General features: G+C 39.6%; 1 protein-coding gene across 8 annotated transcripts in view; it reads left to right on the top strand.

The window, feature by feature from the left end:
• The window catches only part of RAI14 (retinoic acid induced 14), a 128,176-nt gene extending 102,774 nt beyond the window's left edge, over nt 1-25,402 (top strand). For 5 of the 8 annotated variants that reach the window (XM_006116505.4, XM_006116504.4, XM_006116508.4 and 2 more), the window contains 14 exons: nt 2,086-2,150; nt 4,279-4,336; nt 5,376-5,446; nt 7,910-8,016; nt 12,379-12,557; nt 13,054-13,082; nt 14,225-14,311; nt 14,845-14,931; nt 15,627-15,684; nt 16,031-16,149; nt 17,106-18,638; nt 20,605-20,754; nt 23,026-23,091; nt 23,346-25,402. In XM_006116505.4, the coding sequence (XP_006116567.2) occupies nt 2,086-2,150; nt 4,279-4,336; nt 5,376-5,446; nt 7,910-8,016; nt 12,379-12,557; nt 13,054-13,082; nt 14,225-14,311; nt 14,845-14,931; nt 15,627-15,684; nt 16,031-16,149; nt 17,106-18,638; nt 20,605-20,754; nt 23,026-23,091; nt 23,346-23,423 (2,687 nt within the window). In that variant the 3' untranslated portion in view covers nt 23,424-25,402. The remainder of the gene's footprint in view (nt 1-2,085; nt 2,151-4,278; nt 4,337-5,375; nt 5,447-7,909; nt 8,017-12,378; nt 12,558-13,053; nt 13,083-14,224; nt 14,312-14,844; nt 14,932-15,626; nt 15,685-16,030; nt 16,150-17,105; nt 18,639-20,604; nt 20,755-23,025; nt 23,092-23,345) is intronic. The other 3 variants (XM_006116509.4, XM_006116510.4, XM_006116511.4) reach the window with 3 other exon arrangements.
• The last annotated feature ends 497 nt before the right edge of the window (nt 25,403-25,899 follow it).

The raw sequence follows: 25,899 nt of genomic DNA, 5'->3' as shown, positions 1-25,899 counted from the left end.
TTGTTAGGTGCATTACTGCTTGCAAATATCTTTTTGCAATTTGATAAAGCAGTTGCAGTAGTTATGCATGCAGACACAAACACACACACTGTTGGTACCTTAATTTGTATCTTTATAGTCTTGAAAACTTCAATCCCAGGGTTATAAAATTTAGTGCTAGTGGACACAAGACTACAAAATATTTGGTTCTCAAATATAAGACTTATTTTGTTAATTTCATATCTTCAGGATTCTAAAATGTTTAAAAATATTTAGGCTTCACTTTTATGCGTATTCAGACTCTTACAACCCCACTTCCCTCAATTAATTGTACGGCAGTGGCAGCAGGGCATTTCCTGAGGATTGATGACTGACTGGTAAGAGATGATTGCCTGAAGCAGAGCTCAGAGCTATTTACCCTAAAGTGTTTTAGTTCTCAAGAAAATCCCTGTGCCTTTTACCATTAGTACTTCAAAGAGAACATGTAGGAAAACTGGCAGTTTTTAATAATGATGGTGTTTTAGTTGGAGGTATCTGAGTGTAAAATAAATACCCTGTATGTTAACCAGCCAGTCCCATTTGCCCCCCCCCCCTAAGTATTTTTAAACGTTGTATGGACTAGTTCTGTTTTTGCCTAAAACACCCATGTCATGGGTCAGCTTTCTTACACACAACAGAATATTTCACGAGAGGTGCTCTGTGATAGAGAAGGAAGAATTCAAATTATACATGTAAAATTGGGAGAGATTAACTGTGAAATAGTATGTTGACAGGTATAAAATTTGACCCAAAATTTGTCACTATAATGCTGTTTTAGGGCTGATTAATTCACTCATAATTTTCAATGGTGAGCCGTTGTTCTCTTCTGAGCTTCAAACTGATGTTTGTTTCAGTTTGAAGAAACTTTCCTTTGGTAGTCCAGTTTTATCCTCTGTTTAATGCCACTGACCACACAAAACAATGGCTCTTGAGTATCATCGATATTAAAGTGCTGGCTCTTGACCGCTTCTTTCTCTTCTTCACAGTCAGAATATTCTAACTTTTTGCTCTCTGACCTCTTCTATTTCTTCTGACGCTCTACACATAAAAGCCGATGAGAGATTGCTTTTTTTATCTTGTTCTTATAGACAGTATTGCATTGTGAGTTAAATAGTATTGAGAACTCACAAATTCATAAGCCTGTCATAAAGGGAGTCCTCTGAGTGAATGTCCCTCGTGACTGCGTTACAGGTCACCTTCTTTGCCCGATCTGCAGAGAATACAAGTCGGTTACAGCCACAGCTAGAGGGCCCTGGCTTTTTAGCTCAGGGTGTAGCTGTTCCTGCTTTTAGCTCTGGAGGTTCCTGGCTCGGTCCCAAGATGATAGCTGTCTCAAAAGCATTTGCAGAACATATCTGTGCAGCAATTCTGGAGAGATCTAAGGGAGAATGCATGATTATAAGCTCAAGACAAAATTACTTATTTTCTGTCAGTGTACCCAAATCTTGTGATATGGATAGGCTATTTTAATACTGCTGTGGTCTCTAGGTTACGGTAAGCATAATATTGCTTTTTAAAGAAACAAGAGACACACATGCGCGCGCGCACACACACACACACACTCTCTCTCTCGCTCTCCCCCTCCCCATTCATTCATAAATAAGAAAATGTGAATTAGGGCGATTGGATCAAATGCGCTTTATGGATGTTAGACTTCTGTCCAGGCATAGTCTTACAAAGAATGGACATACTGCTCAGACCAAAGGTCATTCTAGCCTAGGATCCTGCCTTCTGACAGAGGCCAAAGCCAGGTGCCCCAGAGGGAATGAACAGAACAGGTAATCATCAAGTGACCCATCTACTGTTACTGATTTCCATGCAGATCTTACATAAGGTTGGCCTCATACATGCAGGATCATAAATTGGGATTATTTTGTGGCAGCTGAAGTGAACCAGAAGTTTCTACTTTTGAAATAAGACTTAACTCTACACCAGTTTAAAAGACAATTATCATCTTTCCCCAGCCCTGTCTTTGATACTGCTGGGGTGAAAACAGTACATCATTTAATCTCTGTTGTGCAGTTCATAATTATGAATACTGAAATTGCTTTGTTTTTATTAATTTAGGGCACACTGCTTTACATCTGGCAGTAAAGAATAGCCACCTTGATTGCATCAAGAGGCTTCTCCAGGTAAAGTAAAACAAAACTGAGTAATAGATCATTTGAACATATGCTCACTAGCTGTCTTGCTCCTGCTAAATTTGGATCTTCTAGATTGATGACCTGTTCCTCCCAATCATCTGCCCCAGAATCCTGCATTCTTAATGTCAGTGAGCTTTAAGGCCCTTGTTCTGTGCACCACTGCCTATATTGGTGAAGGATAGCATGATATCCTCACTGAACTCCTTGCTTCTCCCACCTCCAAACCTGTTAGTTCGTGCAAGGACTACCTAATTTCCTGTGTTTTTCCTACAGTAGTTAGAAAAGAAATTAGGAGGATTGTGGGTAGGAGAATCGAATGCTTATTGGATAGTTGAGTTGACTAATTGATTCCCCTCTCCCCCGCTGCCTCTATCAGAGGCAGCAAAGGGGGGAGAATGAGAGAGTACTGCACAGCAGCAGTGCTGCACAGGATCCGTGCGGTCCTGCCGTGTTTCAAAGAGGCAGCACCGCACAGCTGATCCCAGGCTCCGTGCAATGCTGCCCCTTTGAAACGCCGCTGCAGCATTTCAAAGCGGCAGCACTATGTGGAGCCTGGGGTCAGCAGGGGGTCACCCTGTGGGGTCACCCTGCTGACTCCAGGCTCTGTGCAGGCGTTTCCGCTTTCCTCTGGGGACTCTTATACATTTCAAAGCTGGCATGCCGTGTGCAGCCAGAGCCGGTTGCACACGGAGTTCCATCATTGAAATGTGGAAGTGCCTATCGACTTCCTGAAAGCATAAGATCAATATGTGTCCTTGAATTTGAATTTAAGATGACTAGATAAACAGAGGTGGTCAAGCTGCGGGCTGCATACAGCTCACTGGGGCTCCAACTGAGGCCTGGTGACCTTCTGTCTGACCACGCCTCCCCCACGCACACATTGAGGTACCGGAGCCCCGCATTTCCTACTCCTCCCCCTTCTTCCCAGCACTTCCATAGGAGCCATGAATCGACTGATTCATGCTCAGACCCCACTCCTCCCCCTCCCAGGCACAGCTGCAGCCTTGTGATCAGCTGTTTGTGGCTGTTCACGCTATGGGAGGGAAGGGGAGGAGCAGGGACAGAATGCAAAAAAGGCGCTCCGCAAGTTCTGGGAGGGAGGAGGAGTTGTAGGAAATACAGAGCTCCAGTGCCACAGTGTGCGAGAGGCACATCAGGGAGTGGGACAGGGGAGGGAGGGGTCTGTGGGCCATAGCAGGAACCCTGGTGGGCTGCTGCAGCCCACTGAGATGGAGGGCCACTTGTGTGGCCTACTCACTGTTCTTGGTTGCCCATCACTGAGCTATATCCATCTTAAACATTAACGTTTAGATTTATTGGATTCCTTTATTGAAGCATTTGCAACTGAGTCCACTTACCCAGTAGTTTTGCTAAAGTTGGTAGTTGTGCTATGTTTAAAAGCTTGAAGTTAATGGTTTTCATTTAAAAAAAGATTCTTCTAAAAATAACACTTTAATCTAATGCATCATGATACTAAAGTTTTATACACCTAATATGCCTTGTTTAAGGACTATACATTTTAACTTGTTATGATAGTGAAAGTATTAAAGAAATGCCAGGATTTTAAAATTATTCAATGACTGTTTTTCATTTTGAAAAATTTCATACACAGTTTATGAATTATTTATTATTTTAATAGTCATTTAAAATACCTAAAGGTGAAGCATACAGTTTCTTTATCAAAGACTATAAATAATGCAGCCAAAGTGCATTATACAATGGGTTTGATTTCTTTTTAAATAAAATCGGGGGAGGAGGGTGCGAGTACTTTTCACACAGTGCTGCTAGATTATAGACTTTTCTGAATATAAAGTTTCCTTTATTCTGCTATTTTTGTTCTTCTTCATTGGCCAAAAAAATCATGGAACCATCTCTTCCTCCCAAGAGCATTATCTTCCTGATACCGATGTATATGTTTCAGCAAGGGGGATGAATGCTAATGTAGTTAGGACTTGTTGAGAAGAAAACCAACCCTTCTAATGATTAACCCAGTGTTTGTTGATTTTTATGCACTGCAACTTCTGAGGTAGTTCACAAAGCTGAAGAGATCATATCTCTGCACTTTTTTTCAGGAAACAAAATATTTTGTGTTCTAAACACTTTTTTCCTTCTACAGTCTAAATGCCCTGCAGACAGTGTTGACAACTGTGGGAAAACAGCTTTACATTATGCAGGTAACCTTTCTATTGAACACTTGTTATCCAGTCTCTTATTCTGTCATTTACACTATGTTGGACATTGTCCTCTGTGCTAAAGCTAGATAATTGCTAATCACATAGGGTATGTCTATACATTAGCCACCCTAGTCCGAACTAGGGTGGCTAATGTAGGCATTCAAACTTGCAATGAGGTGTAACAGTTAATCCGAACTAAGGACTTAGTTCAGATTAACTTCTGACTGCCGCATGTAGCCACGGGCAGTCAGTTCGAACTAAGGGGATTTAAAAATGGCGCCCGCCTGAGAACATGCAAATGAAGCCAGGGATATTTAAATCCCGGGCTTCGTTTGCAAGTTCAAATGCCTACATTAGCCACCCTAGTTCGAACTAGGGGGCTAGTGTAGACATACCCATAGATCCTGTAATGTGTCCTATGATTTTCATACTATGATTGGAAAAGAAGTCAGCATAACAATATGATGCCTTAAAGTAGGGTATGCTTCACTTACATCATAAAACTATATTTCCTTCCCTTTTTTCTTTTCTTTTTTTTCTTATAAGCTTCTTGGCCGTCAGTGTTTCTCCATTTTTAAAGTTACAGTGAACTCCCTGCTTAAATCAGTGGCATATCAGTTTTACTGATTGTAGTAACGTATGTCCAAAAGGCCAATAGACATCAGTGTTGATAAACTTCAAACAAGTGAATCAAACACATTGTGTTTAAAATCATGTATAGATATTCTAAAATATAACTTGCTATTCATCATTAATTCTTTTTTTTATTCTTCCCACTCTTCTGCTCAGACAGTGAAAAGAGACAAATGAATTTGCTTTGTTAGTTCTTGGACACTAGCATAATGCTGTGATCTTTGGTTAGCAAATAAAGCAGGGAAATGTATAAACCTATGCATATACCCTTTCTGTGGATTTTTTTTTTTTTAAAGAGAACTTCTAATTTTTTTCAGTGTGAATATTTTAGTTGAAATCTTTGGTGCTCCCTAACAGTGCAAAGACACTAAAAATTAATTTAACTGATTTATTCATTTTTTTTCAGCTTCGCATGGCTGCCTTCAAGTAGTTCAACTTCTATGTGAACACAAATGCCCAATTAATGTTAAAGATTTGGTATGTACTTTATTTCATTGAATACTTTACAAAAGTTTGATAGAAATGTAGCCGTGTTAGTCTGGGGTAGTTGAAGCAAAATGCAGGACAATGTAGCACTTTAAAGACTAACAAGATGGTTTATTAGATGATTTTACAAAAGTTTATCATCTTTTAGTCTGGAAAACTTCTGTTACAGTAGTTTGAGCAATACTTTTTTCTAATTTTTCTTGTGGTTTTTTCCGTGTGGGGAGGAGCGAGAGGAGTTGCCTTTACATCTGACTAGGGATGTCATCGGTTAACCAGTAAACATTCTCCTTACTGCATGTTGCTTGCTTGTTAACTGGTGCCAAGTCGGGCTGAAGCAACTCCCTGTCTGACATGGGTAGGGGCGTGGGCTCGGCCTATTGGGAGCAGCAGGTGGGGAGGTGGGCCCAGTCTGGCAGGAGCAGCCCCCACCTGCATTGCGGTTGGAGGGCCACTCCAGTCTGGCTGGGCCCTCTTCTGCAGGCAGAGGACTGCTCTGGCCTGGCTGGGTCCACTGTGCCAGGGGTGAGGGACCACAGGATCCAGTTTAATCTGTTAATCAGTTAAATGTAAATTTAACTTGTTAACAGGTTAAAAAACAGGATTTTACATCCCTACATGTGAGCTGCTGGTGCACACTTGGAAAAGAAGTGCTTCACCTTATACAAAAAAGACCAAATTTGCTGCTCAAGATACTGAGGGATTAGTACTAGTGAAACAGTAACAGGCATATGGCCTTGATCCAAAGCCCACTGGAATCTGTTGGAGGTTTGACTCAGGTGGGTTGTGGTTGAGGCACATTGTGTGGACAAGTCCTGACCAGCAAATCTGTTCGTTCCACTACTGTATTATTTACTGTTTATATTACTGTAGTGCCCAGAATCACTGATCATGGACTAGGACCCTATTGTATTAGGCACTGTGCAACACAGGGGAAAGACGATTCCTGCCCCCGATGAGTTTGTAATCTAAGTATAAAGCAAGAGAGAACAGATGATTACAGACAGGTTGAAAGAGGAATACAAGGAAAGAATGAGGCAATATTGGTCAGCAAAATAGGCTGCTGACATGTTGATGCCACAGCCTAACTGTTGTGAAGCCTATAAAAAGACTTGAAACTATTTATAGACTTGGTTCCTAATTCGTTGTACTCATTAACCTGTTGAGACAGAATTGCTGGAAAACAGCTAAGGACTATCCCATCTCTAGTGTAGAAGAAAATGAAAATTCCCTTTTCCTTTTATAGGGAAAATCTATCAAATGAGTGCCATCCTTCTCCTTCCCCCAATGCTGCTGCCTCTGTGTGCAACCAGACTAGCTAATAAGAAATTGAATAATCTTTGTCCATATATATATATATATATATATATATATATGGACAAATATAAATGGCCCTTTATAAATGGCCCTTTTATAGCTTTGGCTGCTAGTACCATAGTATCTGAGCACCTTTCTATCTTTTAACATGTTATCTTCACAACAGCCCTATAAGGAGAAAGTGATTTTGATCTCCATTTTATAGAAGGAGAACTGAGAGACAATGGAACTAAGTGCTTTGCTTCTGAAAAGCACTTAGTTCCATTGTCTCTCAGTTCTCCTTCTATAAAATGGAAGTGCGAGCAGAAAATTGAACCTGGGTCCTCCCGTGGTCCCTAACCACTGGACCATCCTTCCTCTCTGAATCTATTGAGATATTACAGATGGAGTCTACTTTTGTTAGCTGTATTCTGTATATACTTAAGATTTCAGAGGAGTTCGTTTAAATTAGAGCAGCCACTATGAAATGTCTATGAGCAACACAAATCATTGAGTTGCAACCAATCTTTTGAGGTCCTCCTAAAAAATATACATGACAGAAGATTGGAGATATGCCAGAGCTCAGACATTAAAAACACCCTTCTATGTTCTCTACATTTAATATTTCTCTGGTCAGAAAAACATTTCCCTTCATGCCTGCCACTCTTGGTATTTGGTCTGTCACAAAACTTAGTCCTAGTATTTTTCTCATCACTTGAAGACTTATCTTGTCCTTTTGATTTTCTTTACCTAATCAGTGTTTCATTAATTCACCACTTTTCTTGAGAAACATTTCCACAATATTAAATAATTCATCTAGGATATGAGATATCTTGTGATCTGCTGTAGAGTTAACCAAATAGCAGCAAAGGGAGAACAGATAACCAATAGCATTCCTAAAGCTATCCTGACTCGTATGTCTGTGGGTGCTCGGACATGGACTAAATTAAGTCAAATTACATGGCATCAAAGAAAAATCCATTGTTTATGAAGGAGAAATTGTACTGGATGTGCCTTACAATTCTTGCTCTGTAGAAACAACGGTCATAGTTAGTTTAAATTAACTGCATTTTGTTGGTTGGTTGGGGGTTTTTTTGGTGTGGGGTTTTAGATGGATGGATGAATTAATTCTTGTTCATAGTTTCTTAAATGTTTTCTTAGGATGGGAATATACCCTTATTGCTCACAGTACAAAGTGGCCATGCTGAAGTGTGTAGACATCTTCTGGATCATGGAGCAGACATCAATTCCAGGGACAAAAATGGAAGGTACAACAAAATAACTGTATTTATGAATTGCATGATGTTGACCTTTTGAAATTAAGATTTTTCTTTTTATGGCCAAAATTCCTCAGAACTGTCACTAACAATAAACGTTAAGAGGCTGTAACCTGGCTGTGGGAATAAGGGTTGGTGTATGTGCGGAGATTTGTGGCTAAAGTAAAATTTGAAAGGGTAAATACATAAGGCAAGTTGGCCCTTTTAAGACCATCTTCACACTTACAGAGTGGTATAGAATGGAAGCAAATCACACTTCAACATTCCTTCAAAAAAAACCTGACTTTCTTTGATAGGATAATGAGCCTTGTGGATAAGGGAGAAGCGGTGGATGTCATATACCTAGACTTTAGTAAGGCATTTGATACGGTCTCGCATGATATTCTTATTGATAAACTAGGCAAATATAACTTAGTTAGGGCCATGATAAGGTGGGTGCATAATTGGCTGGATAACCGTAGTCAGAGAGTTGTTGTTGTTAACGGTGCTAAATCCTGCTGGAAAGGGATAACAAGTGGAGTTCCACAAGGGTCTGTTTTGGGACCCGTACTGTTCAATATCTTCATCAATGATGTAGATATTGGGATAGAGAGTACGCTTATTAAGTTTGCAGATGATACCAAACTGGGTGGGATTGCAACTTCTTTGGAGGATAGGAACATAATTCAAAATGACCTTAGCAAGTTAGAGAAATGGTCAGAGGTAAACAGGATGAGGTTTAATAAAGAGAAATGCAAAGTGCTCCACTTAGGAAGGAACAATCAGTTCCATACATACAAGATGGGAAGCGACTGTCTAGGAAGGAGCATGGCGGAAAGGGATCTAGGAGTCATAGTGGACCACAAGTTGAATATGAGTCAACAGTGTGATGCTGTTGCAAAAAAAGCAAATATGATTCCAGGTTGTATCAACAGGTGTGTTGTAAGCAAAACTCGTGAAGTCATTCTGCCGCTCTACTCTGCACTAGTTTGGCCTCAGCTGGAGTACTGTGTCCAGTTCTGGGCGCCACTTTTCAAGAAAGATGTGGAGAAATTGGAAAGGGTACAGAGAAGAGCGACAAGAATGATTAAAGGTTTAGAGAACATGACCTATGAAGCCAGGCTTCATGAACTGGGCTTGTTTAGTTTGGAAAAAAGAAGATTAAGGGGGGACATGATAGCGGTTTTCAAATATCTAAAAGGGTGTCACAAGGAGGAAGGAGAAAATTTGTTCCTCTTGGTTTCTGAGGACAGGACAAGGAGTAATGGGCTTAAAGTGCAGCAGGGGAGGTTTAGATTGGACATTAGGGAAAAATTCCTAACTGTCAGGGTGGTCAAATATTGGAATAAATTGCCAAGGGAGGTGGTGGAATCTCCCTCTCTGGAGATATTTAAGAACAGGTTAGATAGACATCTGTCAGGGATGGTGTAGATGGAGCTTGGTCCTGCCTTGAGGGCGGGGGGCTGGACTCGATGACCTCTTGAGGTCCCTTCCAGTCCTATTATTCTATGATTCTATGACCAGTAACATGCAAGCACACTGTTTTGAAGTCTGCTTGGTTTTCCCACTGGATTTTTTCCCATGTGTCTTAAGTCCATATTTCCCAGTTGGCACCAATAACTAAAATATATTCCCCAAAGGCTATTTCTTGTCTGAAAAGACCATTAAAATACAGTGCTGATCAGATGCTGGACAACTGCAAGAGAAGACAGAACAAAGGATTCAGTGGTGGACATACTGACTTCTCCATAGCTGCACCATTTAGTAACATGTTGAATTTATAGAGTCTTATATATTGAAATTGCTTTACAAAAAAGAGCATCTCGTGCATTTTTCCACTTCTTTTTGTACAGTTTTGTTGATGGAATTTAATATTTTTAAATGCATGGAATGTTTTAAAAAACAGTATTGAAGCTGCCAAAGCAAAATGGATTGCTGAAGAAATTGTGCATTTACACAGTGTAATAATATGATCTAGAGTACTTTACTATTCTCTGGCAGCATATGGGAAAAATAAGATTTAGCCTTTACTTTGGTCTTACAGTACAGCAATTTTTGCTCCCAGCTTTTCTGAGAATAAAACTAGCCCATTTGTCCAGTTGTTGAATGGCTTTGTTCTTGTTTTAACCATACAGTGCTGTCTACTCTTAAGAGAAATCTCCATCTTTCACTCATAAATTTTCTGTTGAGACTATGGAAACCCGTGAAAGTTCATTGTGAGAGTGTGTTTCACTCTACGCTAGACAGCAGAGGAGGTGCATTCCTGCTCTTTTTAGAAAACCGTAACCATGAATAGAAGGGAGGAAGATGGTACTAAAGGGGTATGTCTAGACTACATGGCTCCGTCGACGGAGCCATGTAAACTAGTTTACCCGGCATAGGCAAAGAAGCGGGGATTTAAATAATCCCTGCTTCATTAAAATAAACATGGCCGCTGCGCTGTGCAGATGATCAGCTGATCCGGCACAGAGCGGCAGTCTAGATGCGGATCTGTCAGCTGGGGAAGCCTTTGCTGACCGATCCCTTATTCCTCGTGAAACGAGGTTTACATGATCGGTCGGCAAAGGCTTCCCCAGCCGACAGATCTATGTCTAGACTGCCGCGCTCTACCGGATCAGCTGATCATCTGCACAGCGCGGCGGCCATGTTTATTTTAATGAAGCAGGGATTATTTAAATCCCCGCTTCTTTGCCTATGCCAGGGAAACTAGTTTATATGGCTCCGTCGACGGAGCCATGTAGTCTAGACATACCCAAGGAGAAACGCTGTTTTCCTTTCTGTCCTCTCCTTGTATGAAGACTAGTTTAACATATTGTATGTCTGACTTTGTGGAGATATACATTTCACTTATATAAATAAGCTCTTTTAATGTGGAAAAAGTACGAATTGGGGATGTCCAACTTGGATGCCCAGTCCAAATTCTAATTCGGCCGTTACACTGCCCATCTAAAATCATTTCTGCAATTTCACTTGAATATGAGAATCTTCATTTTCTTCCCTTGCATTGCTATTAAGAGTGTAGCTGTCATCTCTCCATCATGATTCTGCCCCCAAAGAGATGGCTGACAGGGTTGCTGTAATATTTTTACAGATATGAAGGGGAAAAAATCATTGTCATGATAGTTTGCCAGTGTTCTTGTCTGTTTCTTTCAGAGCACAAACTAAAATCCACCAATCTATGCTGAGATCAGGCTATTTTGCACTGGAGGGTTAAAAAATGCTAGTATGAAATAATGTTGATAAAACTCTTAATCCCTACAACTAACTTGGAAGGATTAAATATATGTATATAGTGTACTCCTGCTGCATGTGATCCACTATTCTAAGTCTAGAGGCTATTTGTAGGTTTCCTAGCCTTGGAATTGACTGCTAATTCTTTACAGAGATAACAATAATGGTTTTGTAAAGGAGATTTGAGCTGTCCTCCTTAACTATGCCTGGGTATGTCTACACTACCACCCTAGTTCGAACTAGGGTGGTAATATAGGCAACCGGGGTTGCAAATGAAGCCCGGGATTTGAATTTCCCGGGCTTCATTTGCATAAAACCGGGCGCCGCCGTTTTTAAATGTCCAGTAGTGCAGACTCCGTGCCGCACGGCTACACGCAGCACGGACTAGGTAGTTCAGACTAGGCTTCCTAGTCCGAACTACCGTTACTCCTCGTGAAGCCTAGTCCGAACTACCTAGTCAATGCCGCGTGTAGCCGTGCGGCACAGAGTCCGCACTAGCGGACATTTAAAAATGGCGGCGCCCAGCTTTATGCAAATGAAGCCCGGGAAATTCAAATCCCGGGCTTCATTAGCAACTCCAGTTGCCTACATTGCCACCCTAGTTCGAACTAGGGTGGTAGTGTAGACATACCCCCTGTTACTCTCTCAAATGACTTTTCAATTTATTTTGCTTTTTGGGTAAAATTTTGATATCTGTGTTCACTTAAAAGCAATGAGTGAAATGCAGCTGTATTCAAATAGATGTGCTTATACTACATCATGACTTTCAGGCAGTTTGATCTTGGCTCTGGCATCGTACAGCCTTTTTAATCAAAAGTTACTTCTGTGCCACTCCTTTTGAAAATTGGACAACCTGCTGATAAAAGCTGTCTGTCAGATACCTCCTCTTGGAAGTGCAGTGATGAGACTCAAGATGCAGTAAGATTCAGAATGCCAGGTTCCTCAAAAAGAGTCCTGAGGGTCAGCAGAGTATGTGAAGAAATAAGGAGAGAAATTGTGCATACTGATTTTTTTTGTTTGTTTGTTTTTAAATCTTGGATTTTATGGATGTTTGTGACTGTGATATTGTTCTTAAGAAAGTCATGTGACATAGCTACTGCCCTGAGAATGGAATCTTCTTTGCCTTTGTGTGATGTTCTCTAGAACTGCTTTGATGCTGGCTTGTGAAGCTGGAAGCCTTAACATCGTGGAAGCCTTGATTAGAAAGGGTGCCGACTTCAGCCTTGTAGATTCCCTTGGACACGATGCCCTACATTACTCAAAGCTCTCTGAGAACACAGGGATTCAGAGCCTTCTGCTGTCAAAGATCTCTCAGGATGCCGGTATGTGTGAGGAATAACCTTCAATGTGTCAGTCAAAACTGACCGTATTGGAGTTTTGTTGAAAACCTAAGAACTTATAAGATCATATCCAAGGGGGTTATCAGGATGGTGGGAGCAGTTATGAGGGGGAGGAAAAGAGGGGAAATACTGCAGTAACATAGCAAAGATTAGTGCGCAGCTTGGAATTGGGCTTCTTATTCTGTGAAGGGAACACATTCTTTCTTAGCTGGGTAATTTTGTTCTCGGCTTCCAGTGAACGATGTCCAGGAGAGGCTCTAATGTAGAGATGGTCATGGCATTTGGGCCCACTCTGGAAAGGTGTTCCAAGCATGGTGTTGGCATGAAAGAAACACACTGGACTTTGCAGAGAAGCAGGGATATCAAGACTTGGTTATAGGCAGTCAGGAAACAGGTGGTGGGTATCACAGAGGATTTTTTCTTCAGGGTATTTAACATAAAACACTTTTTTCTCTTCTCCCCCCCCCTTGATCTACAGATACAAAGTCACCAACAAAGCCAAAGCAGGTATTTGCCTCTCCTCTGTTGTTTGAAAATATTCAGGTCTGTGACTTTCTAAGAAAATGATGAATGGCATATGATTAAAAGCACTAATTTAAATGTCACTCTGAGATTAGTTGTAATTATAATGTCCTGTAGCACGAATGTGTGAGTTGCTGATCATAGAAGCATGTTACAGAAACCTATTGCTTGCATAGCTTTTTCTTTTCTTTTCTTTTTTGTTTTAACATGGTTTTTGACAAAATTCAGTAACCAACCAGCCTTAGGAAGACAGGAAAGGAGTACTGGGAGGTGGGGGAGTGGTTTGGCAGTCAGGAAGAGAAAGCACAAACTCTTGTTGAAAAACTCTCTCACATCATGATTATGGAGCAAGCAAAAGCAACATGAAACAGATATTCCACGATTACAAACAGTGTTGCTGGGATGCCCTTTGCTAGAGATTCTATTGGTGAAAATCCATCCAGGTAGAAGCATTAAAGATGCCCTAATAGCACTTATTAGTTGCACAATATTTTTGAGGGTACACACTCCATTAAAGTGGGAAGCCATGGAGTGACTGGTTCAGGCACCCCTTTTATGCAAGAAAAGGTTCGTTAAAGCTCTCCAAATAAGAGTGTTGACAGAGGAAAAAATGGCCATTAATGGTCGCTTAATTAAGCCATAAACAAATGAAATATTTGAGATGACTAGTGAATGATAAACCTCTCACCAGCTTGTGCTTTTTCACTGTATCTTTATTTTTGCTGAAGCATGAATTGCAAGGGGTGGGGTCCAGTGTTTTCGGTAAACTGGGTGCTTGAGCAGCCTCCCGAGAGGGATTAAGGTGCCACCTAGCTGATTACCAGAGTGCCCAGAGACAGAAGCATGTGCTTCTACTGGTGCTTCACAGCTGTATATTCCTCGGTGCACATAACAAAATTTATTCTGCGTATAGATGTTCTCTCTAATTTTTCCAGTGGTGAGGGCCATCCTTCTCTTCAAGCATATCTACTATCCAGCCTATTATAGCAGTACAGTTAGTGTGGAGAAGCTTGAATGAGACAAGGAACAAACTGCTTAAGTTATGTGGGATTTTGGATAAAACAGCTTACTCAGACTTTACTAACCAAACTAACACGCCTCCATTCTCTGGCCTGTGAAACTTTCAGCATGATCAAGCCTCTAAATTAAGTTCAGAAAGAAGTGGAACTCCAAAAAAACGCAAAGCCCCGCCTCCTCCTATCAGTTCTATCCAGGTAAAGAAAAAGTTCAGCTTTGGATACATTGATATTTTTAGTGGGGTGGGAAATCTCTATAGCGTTAATGTAAATGATGCTGGTAAAATTTGCACTGTTATTTTATATCTGTCTCATCTGTAATGAATAGATTTTTTTTTTCCCACTGAGATAAGGATGACATCTTGAAAACTCTTATTGGTTAAAGTTACTAAGAAATGCTAGAAATATGGCATAGTCTAAAAGCTGAACATGAAGACGGTCTCTCTGAAGGAGAAAGTTGTCTTTTTTTTATGAATGGCTTAAAATTCACTTCCCCATACAAATAAATTTAGAAAGCCAATAAGGGGAGAGAGCAGGAAAAATCTACATGATTGAATTACAGCTTAACAAATAGGATATTAATCTGAAACATTTACTCTGGTTAAGTGCAGTATTGAGTACTTAGGTTTGCTTTTTTGTGCTAGCATGGAATTATCGTATATGTTAACATAGGCAGTAGAATTCCCTAATATATATATACACACACACACACACACACACTTCTTTTTCAGTTTACTGATTCATCCTCTCCACGTTCAGCAACCTCAACTCCAATTGCTGGAAAAGGACAGGCATTCTTCACTGAACAAGAATGCAAGGTATATTTGCTCTTGCAATTCTGTTGTGGGCTGCATTTAAGAGGATGAGAATACAGAACTTTAATAATCCATGTCAATGACTGGGAGATTCAGAACTTAATCATTTTGAGAAATAAAAAGTGTTCCTAATCTGTGTAAAATACAACTGCATATTCTTTTTAAACTTATTTTGATATTTTCTTTTAGTAAATATAGTGGTAACTCACAATAAATGAGTAAATGTTCTGCAGGATATAGTTAGGAAAGTAAATTTTAACCCTATAGTAGCAAGTTATTTAGTGCTAGCAAAGTGCCTGGCACTGTTCATTACATACAGTAAAGACCGTCCTTGTCCAAAAGATTTCATCGGAGTAGAGCTGTCTGCAAGTCCTATATTATCAAAGTCTGTAGTCCTTTGACGTTTTAAATATACGATACACACTACATTGCATCACTTGGCGCACAGGATAACTTTCAAACTGCTTGAGGGAATGTGGATGCCCAGATCACATTAATTTTAATGGGAATCAGGAGGCCAAATCTCTTAGGCTAATTTAAATTCTGGGCCCTAACTTTTAAGGAATGTTGTTTGGAACGAGATATCAGACTCCTGACAAAAGAGCCACCTGCTCTCAGAGCTTGACCTCATTCCATATTCATTTCTGTAAAGTCTGGAACTTCTTGAAGTGAAAGGATTCTCTCCTTGTGTCTCACAGGAAGAGATCAGCTCTATTCAGCGAGATAATAAGGATCGACTAAGTGACAGCACTACAGGTAAGGTGAATAATGAAGCCTCCTTTAATTCTCAAATATTACTTTATCAGCTGTTGTTTAGAACCATTTAAATGTAGGAATAATGATAATGGTATTAGGTAATGGTTTCAGCATTGCAACTCTTTATCGAAAACAGATGTGCCTACCATGATTAAAATGTTTATAGAAATTTAGCTAGAAATAATTCATTCATTTGGCAAATTAATGGTCTTGGAGGAGAAAAGACAAGTTTACCCTGTCTCAAAGACATAATGATTTTATATGAAAGGATAGTGATGGTAGCAAAAGCAAGAACTATGTTATCGCAATAGTTTTAAATGTTTTAACTTCAAAATTTATTTTAAAGGTGCTGATAGCTTACTGGATATAAGTTCTGAAACTGACCAGCAAGATCTGCTTGTATTGTTGCAAGCAAAAATTGCTTCTTTAACACTACACAATAAGGAGTTACAAGACAAATTACAGGTATATATCTTTGCACCTAATTCAAAGTAAAGTGATCTTTCAGTTCTTAAATAGCAGCATAAAAATACTTTGTTTTATAGTAATGTGCTGTGAAGATAAATTGCAACAGTTTGCAGGTAGTAACATTTTCAATACATCAAGAAGAAACTTTCTTAGATATTAAATTATTTGCAATTCTCATTTTTCCCATAAACTAGTTGATGGCCTTTAAAAAAAACAAAAACAAAAAAACACGGAGTTAATTATTTCAGAACTATGGCTAATGATTTAGGGGTTTCAGCATTTTAACTTTCAGGGCATGTCTACACTAGCCCCCTAGTTCAAACTAGGGAGGCTAATGTAGGCATTCAAAGTTGCAAATCAAGCCCGGGATTTAAATATCCCGCACTTGATTTGCATCTTCCTGGACGGTCGCCATTTTTTGAAATTTACAAGTCCAGACTAACTGCCTGCGTCTACACGTGGCAGGGACCCGGTATTTCGAAATAAAGCCCTAGTTCGAGCTACCTGTTAAACTTCATTCCAGGAAGAACAGGTAGCTCGAACTAGGGCTTTATTTCGAAATACCGGGTCCCTGCCACGTGTAGACGCGGGCAGCTAGTCCGGACTTGTAAATTTCAAAAAATGGCAACCAGCCGGGAAGATGCAAATCAAGCGCGGGATATTTAAATCCCGGGCTTGATTTGCAACTTCGAATGCCTACATTAGCCTCCCTAGTTTTAACTGGGGGCTAGTATAGACATACCCTCATAGCTTTTGATCCTTTTTATACTACAGAAATCATCCCAGGTGTTGAGACAAATTTAACATCCAGTATCTTCACTTATGCACTAAGCTCTTCTGAAAATCTAGCCCATTATGTTGTAATTGTCTATCTCTTTAGGGCATAATAGATTAGGTAAGGAACTTTTACTCACTAATATATTGTTTTATAAACACTAATGCTTTGTATGCAGGAAAAAGCAGTCAGAGATGCAGAAATGGATTCTACCCTAGATTCCTATCATTCCACCCAAACGGAGTTTGATCAGTCAGTGGACAGACAAAGCAAAACCTCAGCTCAGGAGCTAAAATCATCCTCATTAAATGCAACACAAAGTCAAGAGAAGTCAGCAAGCAACAATGAGGTAAAAATTAAGCGTCTGCAAGAAGATTTAAAGGATATACAGAGGAAATTAGAAGATTCAGAAGCAAAAAGAAAGTATTTAGAAACCCAACTTCAATCCAGAGTCCCAGAAACAATTCATTTAAATAGTGAAGATATTTCAGAAAACGGCTCTGATCTTAGCCAGAAACTTAAAGAAACCCAGTGCTGCTATGAAGAAGCTATAAAAGAGGTTTTGAGTGTACAAAAGCAGATGAAATTAGGACTTGTTGCTTCTGAAAGCAAAGATACTTACTCGGATGTCCATGAACTGAAGGTTACATGTGAGGAAATTGAAGTGCTAAAGCAAGAACTCAGGAAAGCATTGGAGGAAAGTGAAAGGTATAAAGAGAAAGTGAGAGAGTTACAGGAAAAACTCAAAGAAGGAGAGCAGAACGTTGCTAGCAAAATGTCTGTAGAAGAATGTGAGGAAATAAAAAATTCATACTGTTCAATAATTGAGAACATTAACCAAGAGAAAGCTTTGCTGATTGAGAGATACAAAGAAGGACAAGGAGAGATACAAAGGCTACAAGACAAGTTAAATCAGATGCAGTTGGAATCCAGTGATGAATCTCAGGAGATGAAAGAAGCAAAGAATAGAATGATAGATGACCTCCACAGACAAGTTAGTGAGCTGTCTCAGTTGTACAAAGAAGCACAAACAGAACTTGAAGATTACAAGAAGAGGAAAGCATTAGAAGATGGAGCTTTGGAATACATCCCTAAAGATGAGCATGAAAAACTGATGCAGGTAACAAATTCATTGAAAGATAAAGCTGAAGATGCATTATCAGACATGAAGTCCCAGTACACACAGGTATTAAATGAAGCCACACAGCTCAAGCAACTGATAGATAATCAGAAACAAAATTCTGTACCAGTTGCTGAACATCTTGAGGTGATAAACACTCTCAGAAGTACAGCAAAGGAAATGGAGGAAGAAATAAATGAACTTAAAGAAGAGCTTATGAACAAGGAAATTGAGATAAGAAATCTTCAGAAGGAATTGTTGGAAGAAAAAGCTGCAATTAATGAAGCAATGGTGCCTAGAGCTTCATATGAAGAACTCCAGTCGTCGTTAAAAGGTGAAGTTAATAGTTTGTCATCCAAACTGAAGGATTTAATTAAAGAGAAAGAGAATATGTCCTTAGATGCTGCACAACTGAGAAATGAAGTTTTGCAAATAAAAGGGGAAAAAGAAGGAATTCAAACACTGCTTGAGGCCAAGGAGAAAGAAATAAATGGTCTTCACCGTAAGTACCATCAAGCTCAAGAAGATCTTCTTGACATGAAAAGAAGTGCTGAAAACGCCTCAAAGTTAGAAGAAGATAAAGATAGAAAGGTTAGTGATTCATTGAAGAGATTCCTTTAATTACGTTAAGGGTTTCCTGGATGTTTAGATCTTGTAAAACATCTTGAGTAATACATGCAGTTCACAAGCTCCATATTAAACAAAGTGTTATGGAATATACCTTTTGACAGCGTCTTTTTGTCTTGTAATCTAAGGTCCATCTATAATACTGATAAAAGCTTGTTTAGCTAAATGCATATTTGAGCCTGTGGCGGTCCTAACAAGAAATGCTGCATGATCTGTCACAAGTCATAGGTGGCTCAGTTGCGGGAGTGCTTGGACTCCTATTTTGAAATGACAGAAGTGTGAGTTTAAAAAAAAGAGGGTTCTACAGGAAGAAAAGTTTTGCAAACTAGGGATGTTAGTTATCCGTTAATTAAATAGTTGGCCAACCAATTAATTCTTAGCAATTGGTTGACTGTTCTATAGTCCCTGGGGTGGGGCCAGCAGCCAGTATAATCCAGCCCCACTTTTGGGGAGCCCCTTGCCACCCTGTGTTGCTCGGCATTAGATAGTCCACAAGGGGAGCTAGTTTTAAAAATCAGACATCTAGTACAGAGGCAGCAGCATGGGGCAACAGCAGTCCCTATCTGCAGTGGGTCCAAGCTCTCTGCAGATAGAGGCTGCTGGGGCCAAGACGCATGAGGGCAGGGGGCTGGACTCAGTGATCTCCTGAGGTCTCTTCCAGCCCTAGGTTCTATGATTCTATGACAGAGGCTGCTGCTGGAGCAGCCTCTGTCCATGGCTAGCACCGCCGCAGACATAGGCTGCTCTGCAGGATTTGGCGCTGCCTCTGCCTGCAATGAGCCCAGGCTTGCTATGGGCAAAGGCTGCTTCGTGGCAGCCTCCCCTGTCCGACCCCCCATGCTGCTGCCTCTGATAGACAGCAGTGTGGGCGGGATGCAGGCGGCACTGCAGAGCCGGTGCTGGGGGGAAATGGCTTTTAAGCTGGCTCTTCCCAGCACCGGCTCTTGCTCTCCCCCTCCCCTTGTTGCCTCTGATGCAGAGACAGTGGGGCGAGATAGGGGTATGCAAGCAGTCAACTAGATTAAGCCTAGACTTATCGGTTAATAGACTAGCCAACTACTTGATCACACCCCTATTACAAACCTAAATAAAGATGCCTAAGTGACCAAAGATCCTACAGTTCTTATTTTAGCCATCTCAACTTGTCCTTTCCATAACTGGGATGTCTGAGAGCACACAGTTCTTAGACTAGAAAATGGGCTGCCCGTATGGTAGCTGTCTATACAACATTCTGCTGGCTCTGTATACTTTACCCAATTCTGCAATTCTGTCCTCAGACACAGGTGTATTCAGAGGTTGTGCCCATAAAGTCAGTAAATGCAATACTACTTCATGTAAGTTGTTAAAAACAGTGTGTTTTTCATTGGGAAATGTGAGCTTTCTGTACAAAAGCAGATTTGTGAGCAGAAACTGAACGTTTAAAATGATCAGGATAGTGGAGGAAAAGTAGGCAGTGAGCCAAGAGAATTTGGTGTGGATGGAGTCAGAATGGTGGAGGAGATGTGGGCAGGAAGAAGAGTAACAAGAGTACATTGGAAGATGGAGGAAAGGAAGTAGAGATAGAAAGGTAAATAGAAGAGAAACAATTTCTGGGAGAGGTAGGGAAAAACAGGTGAGGCAGCTGGAGAGCAACCGGCTGGGAGGACACATCTGGGTGCAGACCTCCCAGTCCTGGTGACGAGCATGCTGGCCTGCAGGATGGAGAAGGGGGCACTGCAGAGCTGATAGAGAAAGTGGTCCACTTAGTGTGAACAAAGTGTTGCAGCGTGGTTGGGACCCCTAAAATGTTGTTTACCTAGCAGCCACCTTGTGTGTCCAAGATCAAGGTAGAAATGCTTTTTCAGAATCCAAAAGAAAGGCACAAATATTCTCTTAATGGGAAAACAGTATTTCTTTCCTCCTTTCACATCTACCTCTTTTTCCTTGATAGATCCATGAGATGTCCAAGGAAGTTGGCAAGTTAAAAGAAGCATTGAACAGCCTTTCTCAGCTTTCCTATTCAACCAGTGCACCCAAAAGACAAAGCCAACAGCTGGAGGCATTACAACAACAAGTGAAACAATTACAAAATCAAATAGCTGTAAGTGTGGATTTTTAAATTATAAACTCTGGCTGCTCTCCTCGCTAATAGGATGTGAAGCCTTCTTTACAATGCTTTGTATGCCCAGTTAAAATGGAGCATTACCACTGAGTATAAGAAATGGATGCTTAATGCGATAAAGTGTACCCTTTTCATATGTGCTGTCATATCCGTGAATGATATGCAAGGACTCGTTCAGCAATAATACGGAACTTAGTTACCATGCCCCAGTATATTCTTCAGAGGTCTCACATTTAGATCAGTCAAGTTCATTCCATTTTCTGCTCTGGAGAGCTGGGAAATAGTGCAATAGGTCACAATAAGGGAAATGACACTACATGCACAGTATGAAGTTGAGTAAGCAACTGTATTAAGGTGGAGCATTAATTGGTGTTAAAAGGATTGCGTTAATAAAATAATTATGGGATCTCCTAGGCAGATATCATCACATCTCTGTACATTTGTTCATTTTGCTGTGTCACAAGTGAAACTAAACTATATAGGAGAGAAATGAGAGTTTAGAAACCCACAGCTTTAAATGGGTATCCAACCTTTTAGACCATAGTGCCATTAGAGCAAAGTTTAATAGTTGTTCCAAGAAGTTATGACTGTAATAAAATGTGGTGTATTTGTGTGGTCTTGGCGCCAGGATTCATAAAGTACACAGATTTGGACTGGGTTTTTGTGTTGCTAAGAAAGCTGCAGATTTAGTTATTGATTAAGGTCTTTCTTTATATATAAAAGTGTATGCTACAATAAGCCTGATATTTTTGGCAGAAATAATCTTTCAGCTCTTGGACAAATTTCTATCTAAACAGTACCATATTTTTAAAAAACATTTTTCTTTAGAGTTTGTGAACTGCTTAAAATGGTTTTAAAATTGTACCTTCCCATAAGTAAAAGACCCAGTTCAGCAGAACATGAAGACTTCCATACTGGACAGAGCCCAAAATCAATTTTTCAACCACAAAATGCTCTTTTTGTGAGTTATGGAACTGGTCTGGTAGTGTTAAAAGTGGTGGTGGCCGGGGGTGGGGGTTGCACGAAACCCTCGTTTTGCACAAGATCCATATGCCTGTCCCTGAGAGGCATAAGGATCTTGCGCAAAATGGGGGTTTTGCGCAAAAAAAACCCATCCACACTGCTGCTTTTTGCGCAAAAAGAAACAGCAGAAAATATGCTAATGAGATCACGATGTATGCTAATGAGCCCCTCATTAGCCTATTTTCTTCCGGGAAAAACTCGCAGTGAAGGCAAAGCTCTCCAGTGATGGAAAACCCTTCCCACTACTGTAGTGAATGTCTATACAGAAGCACTACAGTGGTGCTGTAGCAGTTTAAATGTAGACATCACATTACTTGGGACTGAAGACTTATGGCTGTCTCTTAGCCTAATGCCATAGTTCTGCAGGAGCCTCTCACCTCTGGCTGCTCTTGGGGGCAGGAGTGGTTTTTGCTTCTCTTACTCGACTGACTGAGAGTGAGTGAGAGTGAGTGTGTGTGTGTTGGGAAGTTTGAGACACCAATACACCCAAGAATTGCCAATCATCAGGTGGTCAGGACATTCTCACCTGCCATGTGGAAGTTCCTGGTCTGAATGGGGCAGAGAACAGGGCTGTTGTGGCCTGGGTGTCGTCTCCTCTCTCTGGCTCCCCAATAAGTTTAGAAAAGGGATTGTAGGTTAAGGCTGTATGGCCCACTTGTCTCAGCCTAATTTCTTAAACAGAACTTAAGATTTACTTAGAGAGAGAGTTCTTGATCAGCATTTTGTGACCACAGAAGAGAGGCTTGTCTGAATATGTAATAATTTGTCAGAGGTCCATAGGACAGAACTCTTCTGACCCTCATCTGCACTAAAAAATGTACTCATTGCTCACACTCTTGTCAACAATTGGTGTAATTTAACTGTTGCTGAAAACTGTTTAACAGCAAGGGGTTTTTATTGCAGAAAAATCAGCCACAGTTTCAGAAACTGCAAATGACTCTGGTTTTATCTGGTCTCTGATGCAGTTAATTCATTTTGAGCACCAAAAATTACACCAGAAAAATATATCATCTTGATGGATCATATGCTGTAAGGGGACTTATTATGACTGGCCTGATTTGTACAGTTCTGCTTGTTATAATGCATGTCTGCCGATGAGCAAGAGAGTTTCCTGATACAAGTAAAATACCATTTAATCATAGCTATATAGATCCATATGCTGTAAAATGATGTATTTTAAGTGAATTTAAATACACATTCCTTGACTTGGCATCTTAATATTATTAGGAGACAAAGAAACAGCATCAGGAGATTGTATCAGTTTACAGAATGCATCTTCTCTACGCTGTGCAGGTATGATTGCATATATCTCAGTCACATGATATGTTGTGTTTTAATGTAAGAAGTCCCTTCTGCAAATCTATAATGGAAATAGCATCTTATCTTTTGGTTACCCTAGACAAAAAGTGTGAATGTTTAAGCAGAAAGTATTGGAAAAGATTGAGAGTTGGGGGTTAACATATTTTTAAAACCTACTTATTAATGTAAAATTTCTGAAAGAGTAAATGATGCTAGCATTAAACTTCCTTTTTTCTCTTTCTGTCTAGGGTCAAATGGATGAAGATGTCCAGAAAGTGCTTAAACAAATTTTAACAATGTGCAAAAGCCAGTCACAAAAAAAGTGAAACTGTTTGTATTAATTCCTACCATACTGCCATGGTGTGTAGCTACACTCACGTTAACAGAAAATTTAAAATTGGCAACCTGCTGCTGCTTTTTTTTTTTTTTTTTTTTTAAGTGAGCTGGATTTGTCTTTGTCACACTTCCCGTTCATTCTATGTACTGTGACCTAATGCATCTGCACATCTTTTCCCTTCCCACAAATTTAGTACTGTTTTCATATCTAAAATTCAAGTATATTTCAGAGTTATTACTTTAGCTACCCCAGATGTGAACTGTGGTCCATGGTGTTGTGTTGTGCTTCCCAGTTTCCTCCTTCAACATGGAGATACTTTCATTGAGGGTGACAAGTCCCAGCATGCAGTGCTCCATCTTGACACGAATAGTCACACCTGCTGAGTAAAGGTGAATTCTCCATTCTGAGTTCTACTCCTGGATATTGAAGAGGAGTTGGGGTGTTCTAATCTGCTCTGTATTTTGGCCCTCCAGCTCTTGGCATCTTGCCAGATGTGACCTTTGGTTGGGGCAAACTTCATTCACCCGTGTAGTAATGAACAATAGCATGTATTTGTGCAGAATTTTGCTTAGTGAGTCAGCGCATCAAGCAACTGAACTTGCCTGTAATTTGTTTTAGATTTAACAAGATCAATATCGATTTACATTTTACTATGCCCATTGTACACTGAGTATGTAAAATCCATGCCAACATCTGATAGTTAATTGCATTGTCTCAATGTTGGACATAATCATTTATAGTGCAACAAAAACCCATTTAGAATGTAAAACCATAAATCACGTGAGCCTCAAAGTTCTGTACAAAATAACCCTTTTTAATAGGTCAAACTATGCAAATATTCACACTGCTGTTAGCCATGGACCTCAGGAAAAAATAATACATATGCTTCAAACAAGGGATTCTCGTGAATGCAGGATGTTTACAGTGAGCAATGATGCCTCACCGTTCCTAACCTCTCTTTTGTAAAGATTTTCTCTTCAATATATTTTTATTGGCCCTCCAATGAAATTTTTTTTGTAACTAACCATTTTGCTACATGACGTTTGCATTAAACTATAATAAATATTTTAGGTAACCATGTTTGACTCTTTTTACCCAAAGTATTCAGCTAGACTAGAGTAAAGCATAGTGAAGTATTCTCAGCTCAGAAAAAACTAAAATAGATCTGTCAGCATATCCAAGAGCATTCAAATGTAAATGACAATTCATCCTGGTTCATCAAATGTGGGAGTACATGATACATATGTGCTGTTATTGAACAATAATTTCTACAAGTTTCTTGGACAAGAGGGGCATCATTGAAACCTTCGTTTTTAAGAATTAAAAGTAGACTTGGAAATGTTTCATGTGGTATAATGACTATATAGTAGAGAACTATGGAAGTATATTTCTAAGAGCACAGTACATTTAAGGGTTAAAACCATTTTAGTTTGCTGTTTCACTTATGGCATTGGTTTTATTCCTGTCGATGGAGATGTTTCCAGAGCTACATAATCTATGAAATTTATAAACTCCTAATTTGACAGAATCTGTTGTGCCTCAGGCTTTTACTGGATATTTAGTGCACTTACATTAGATAATTTCTAACAATGACAAAGCTCAAAAGGATTAAAAACTTTGCAGCAGGCCTTTGTTATTTTTCTTAGGTTGTTTGTTTAATGCCTGCTAATTTTGGACAGTATTTTATAGTTAGACAATTTGGAAAATACTCCAAAGAAATGTGAAAGGACTTATTTTCTGCAGCACTTAAAAATGTCAAGCATGCAAATGCTGCAAAGTTTAAAACTTGATGAACCATTTTATAAGTTGCTGTTCAGATTTAGTCTTATACCTTGTTTTGTTATGCATATTTATTACAATTATCTTTGTGAAATATTGAAAATTATACACTATAGCATAGCATTTGTTCTTGTATGTAATTTACAAAATGTTTCCTTATGCAGCAAATAAACTATTTCCATTTTTTCATCTTTGCTCTTTTTGTGCATTCAGCTAGATGTTTATACTATGGGATATCAGATTATAGTCTGTAATAAAATGGTTAGTTAACAGATCTTGCTACATGTTATATATAAGATCTGTTAGTCTATAAGGTGCCATAGGACTTCTCATTCTTGCAGATTTAGACTAACATGGCTACCCCTCTGATACAGATTATAGTACATGTTCCAGTTATATTAAGTTATATAATACTATGGTTGTATTGCTGTCAAATATGTAAGTAGTTGAATTTCTGCTAGCTGATTGATAAGGTTAAAGCTGTTTCTCAAATGGACATTCCCCTAGAAAAATGAATTGAAGAAAAGAACATAAGGCAGTTAATCAAGACACATTTATTTTAGCATGTCAAAATGCAGTCATCCAATGCTCTGACTCATATAATCAGTATAACTTTGTTATCCAATATAAGAAATTAATAGTATCCCAGATCCCTCAAAACTAAAGCATTCCCATTGCTCACTCAT

Source organism: Pelodiscus sinensis, chromosome 6, assembly GCF_049634645.1.
Source record: "Pelodiscus sinensis isolate JC-2024 chromosome 6, ASM4963464v1, whole genome shotgun sequence".
Lineage (NCBI taxonomy): Eukaryota > Metazoa > Chordata > Testudines > Trionychidae > Pelodiscus > Pelodiscus sinensis.
This window is presented reverse-complemented; position numbering and strand designations above follow the sequence as displayed.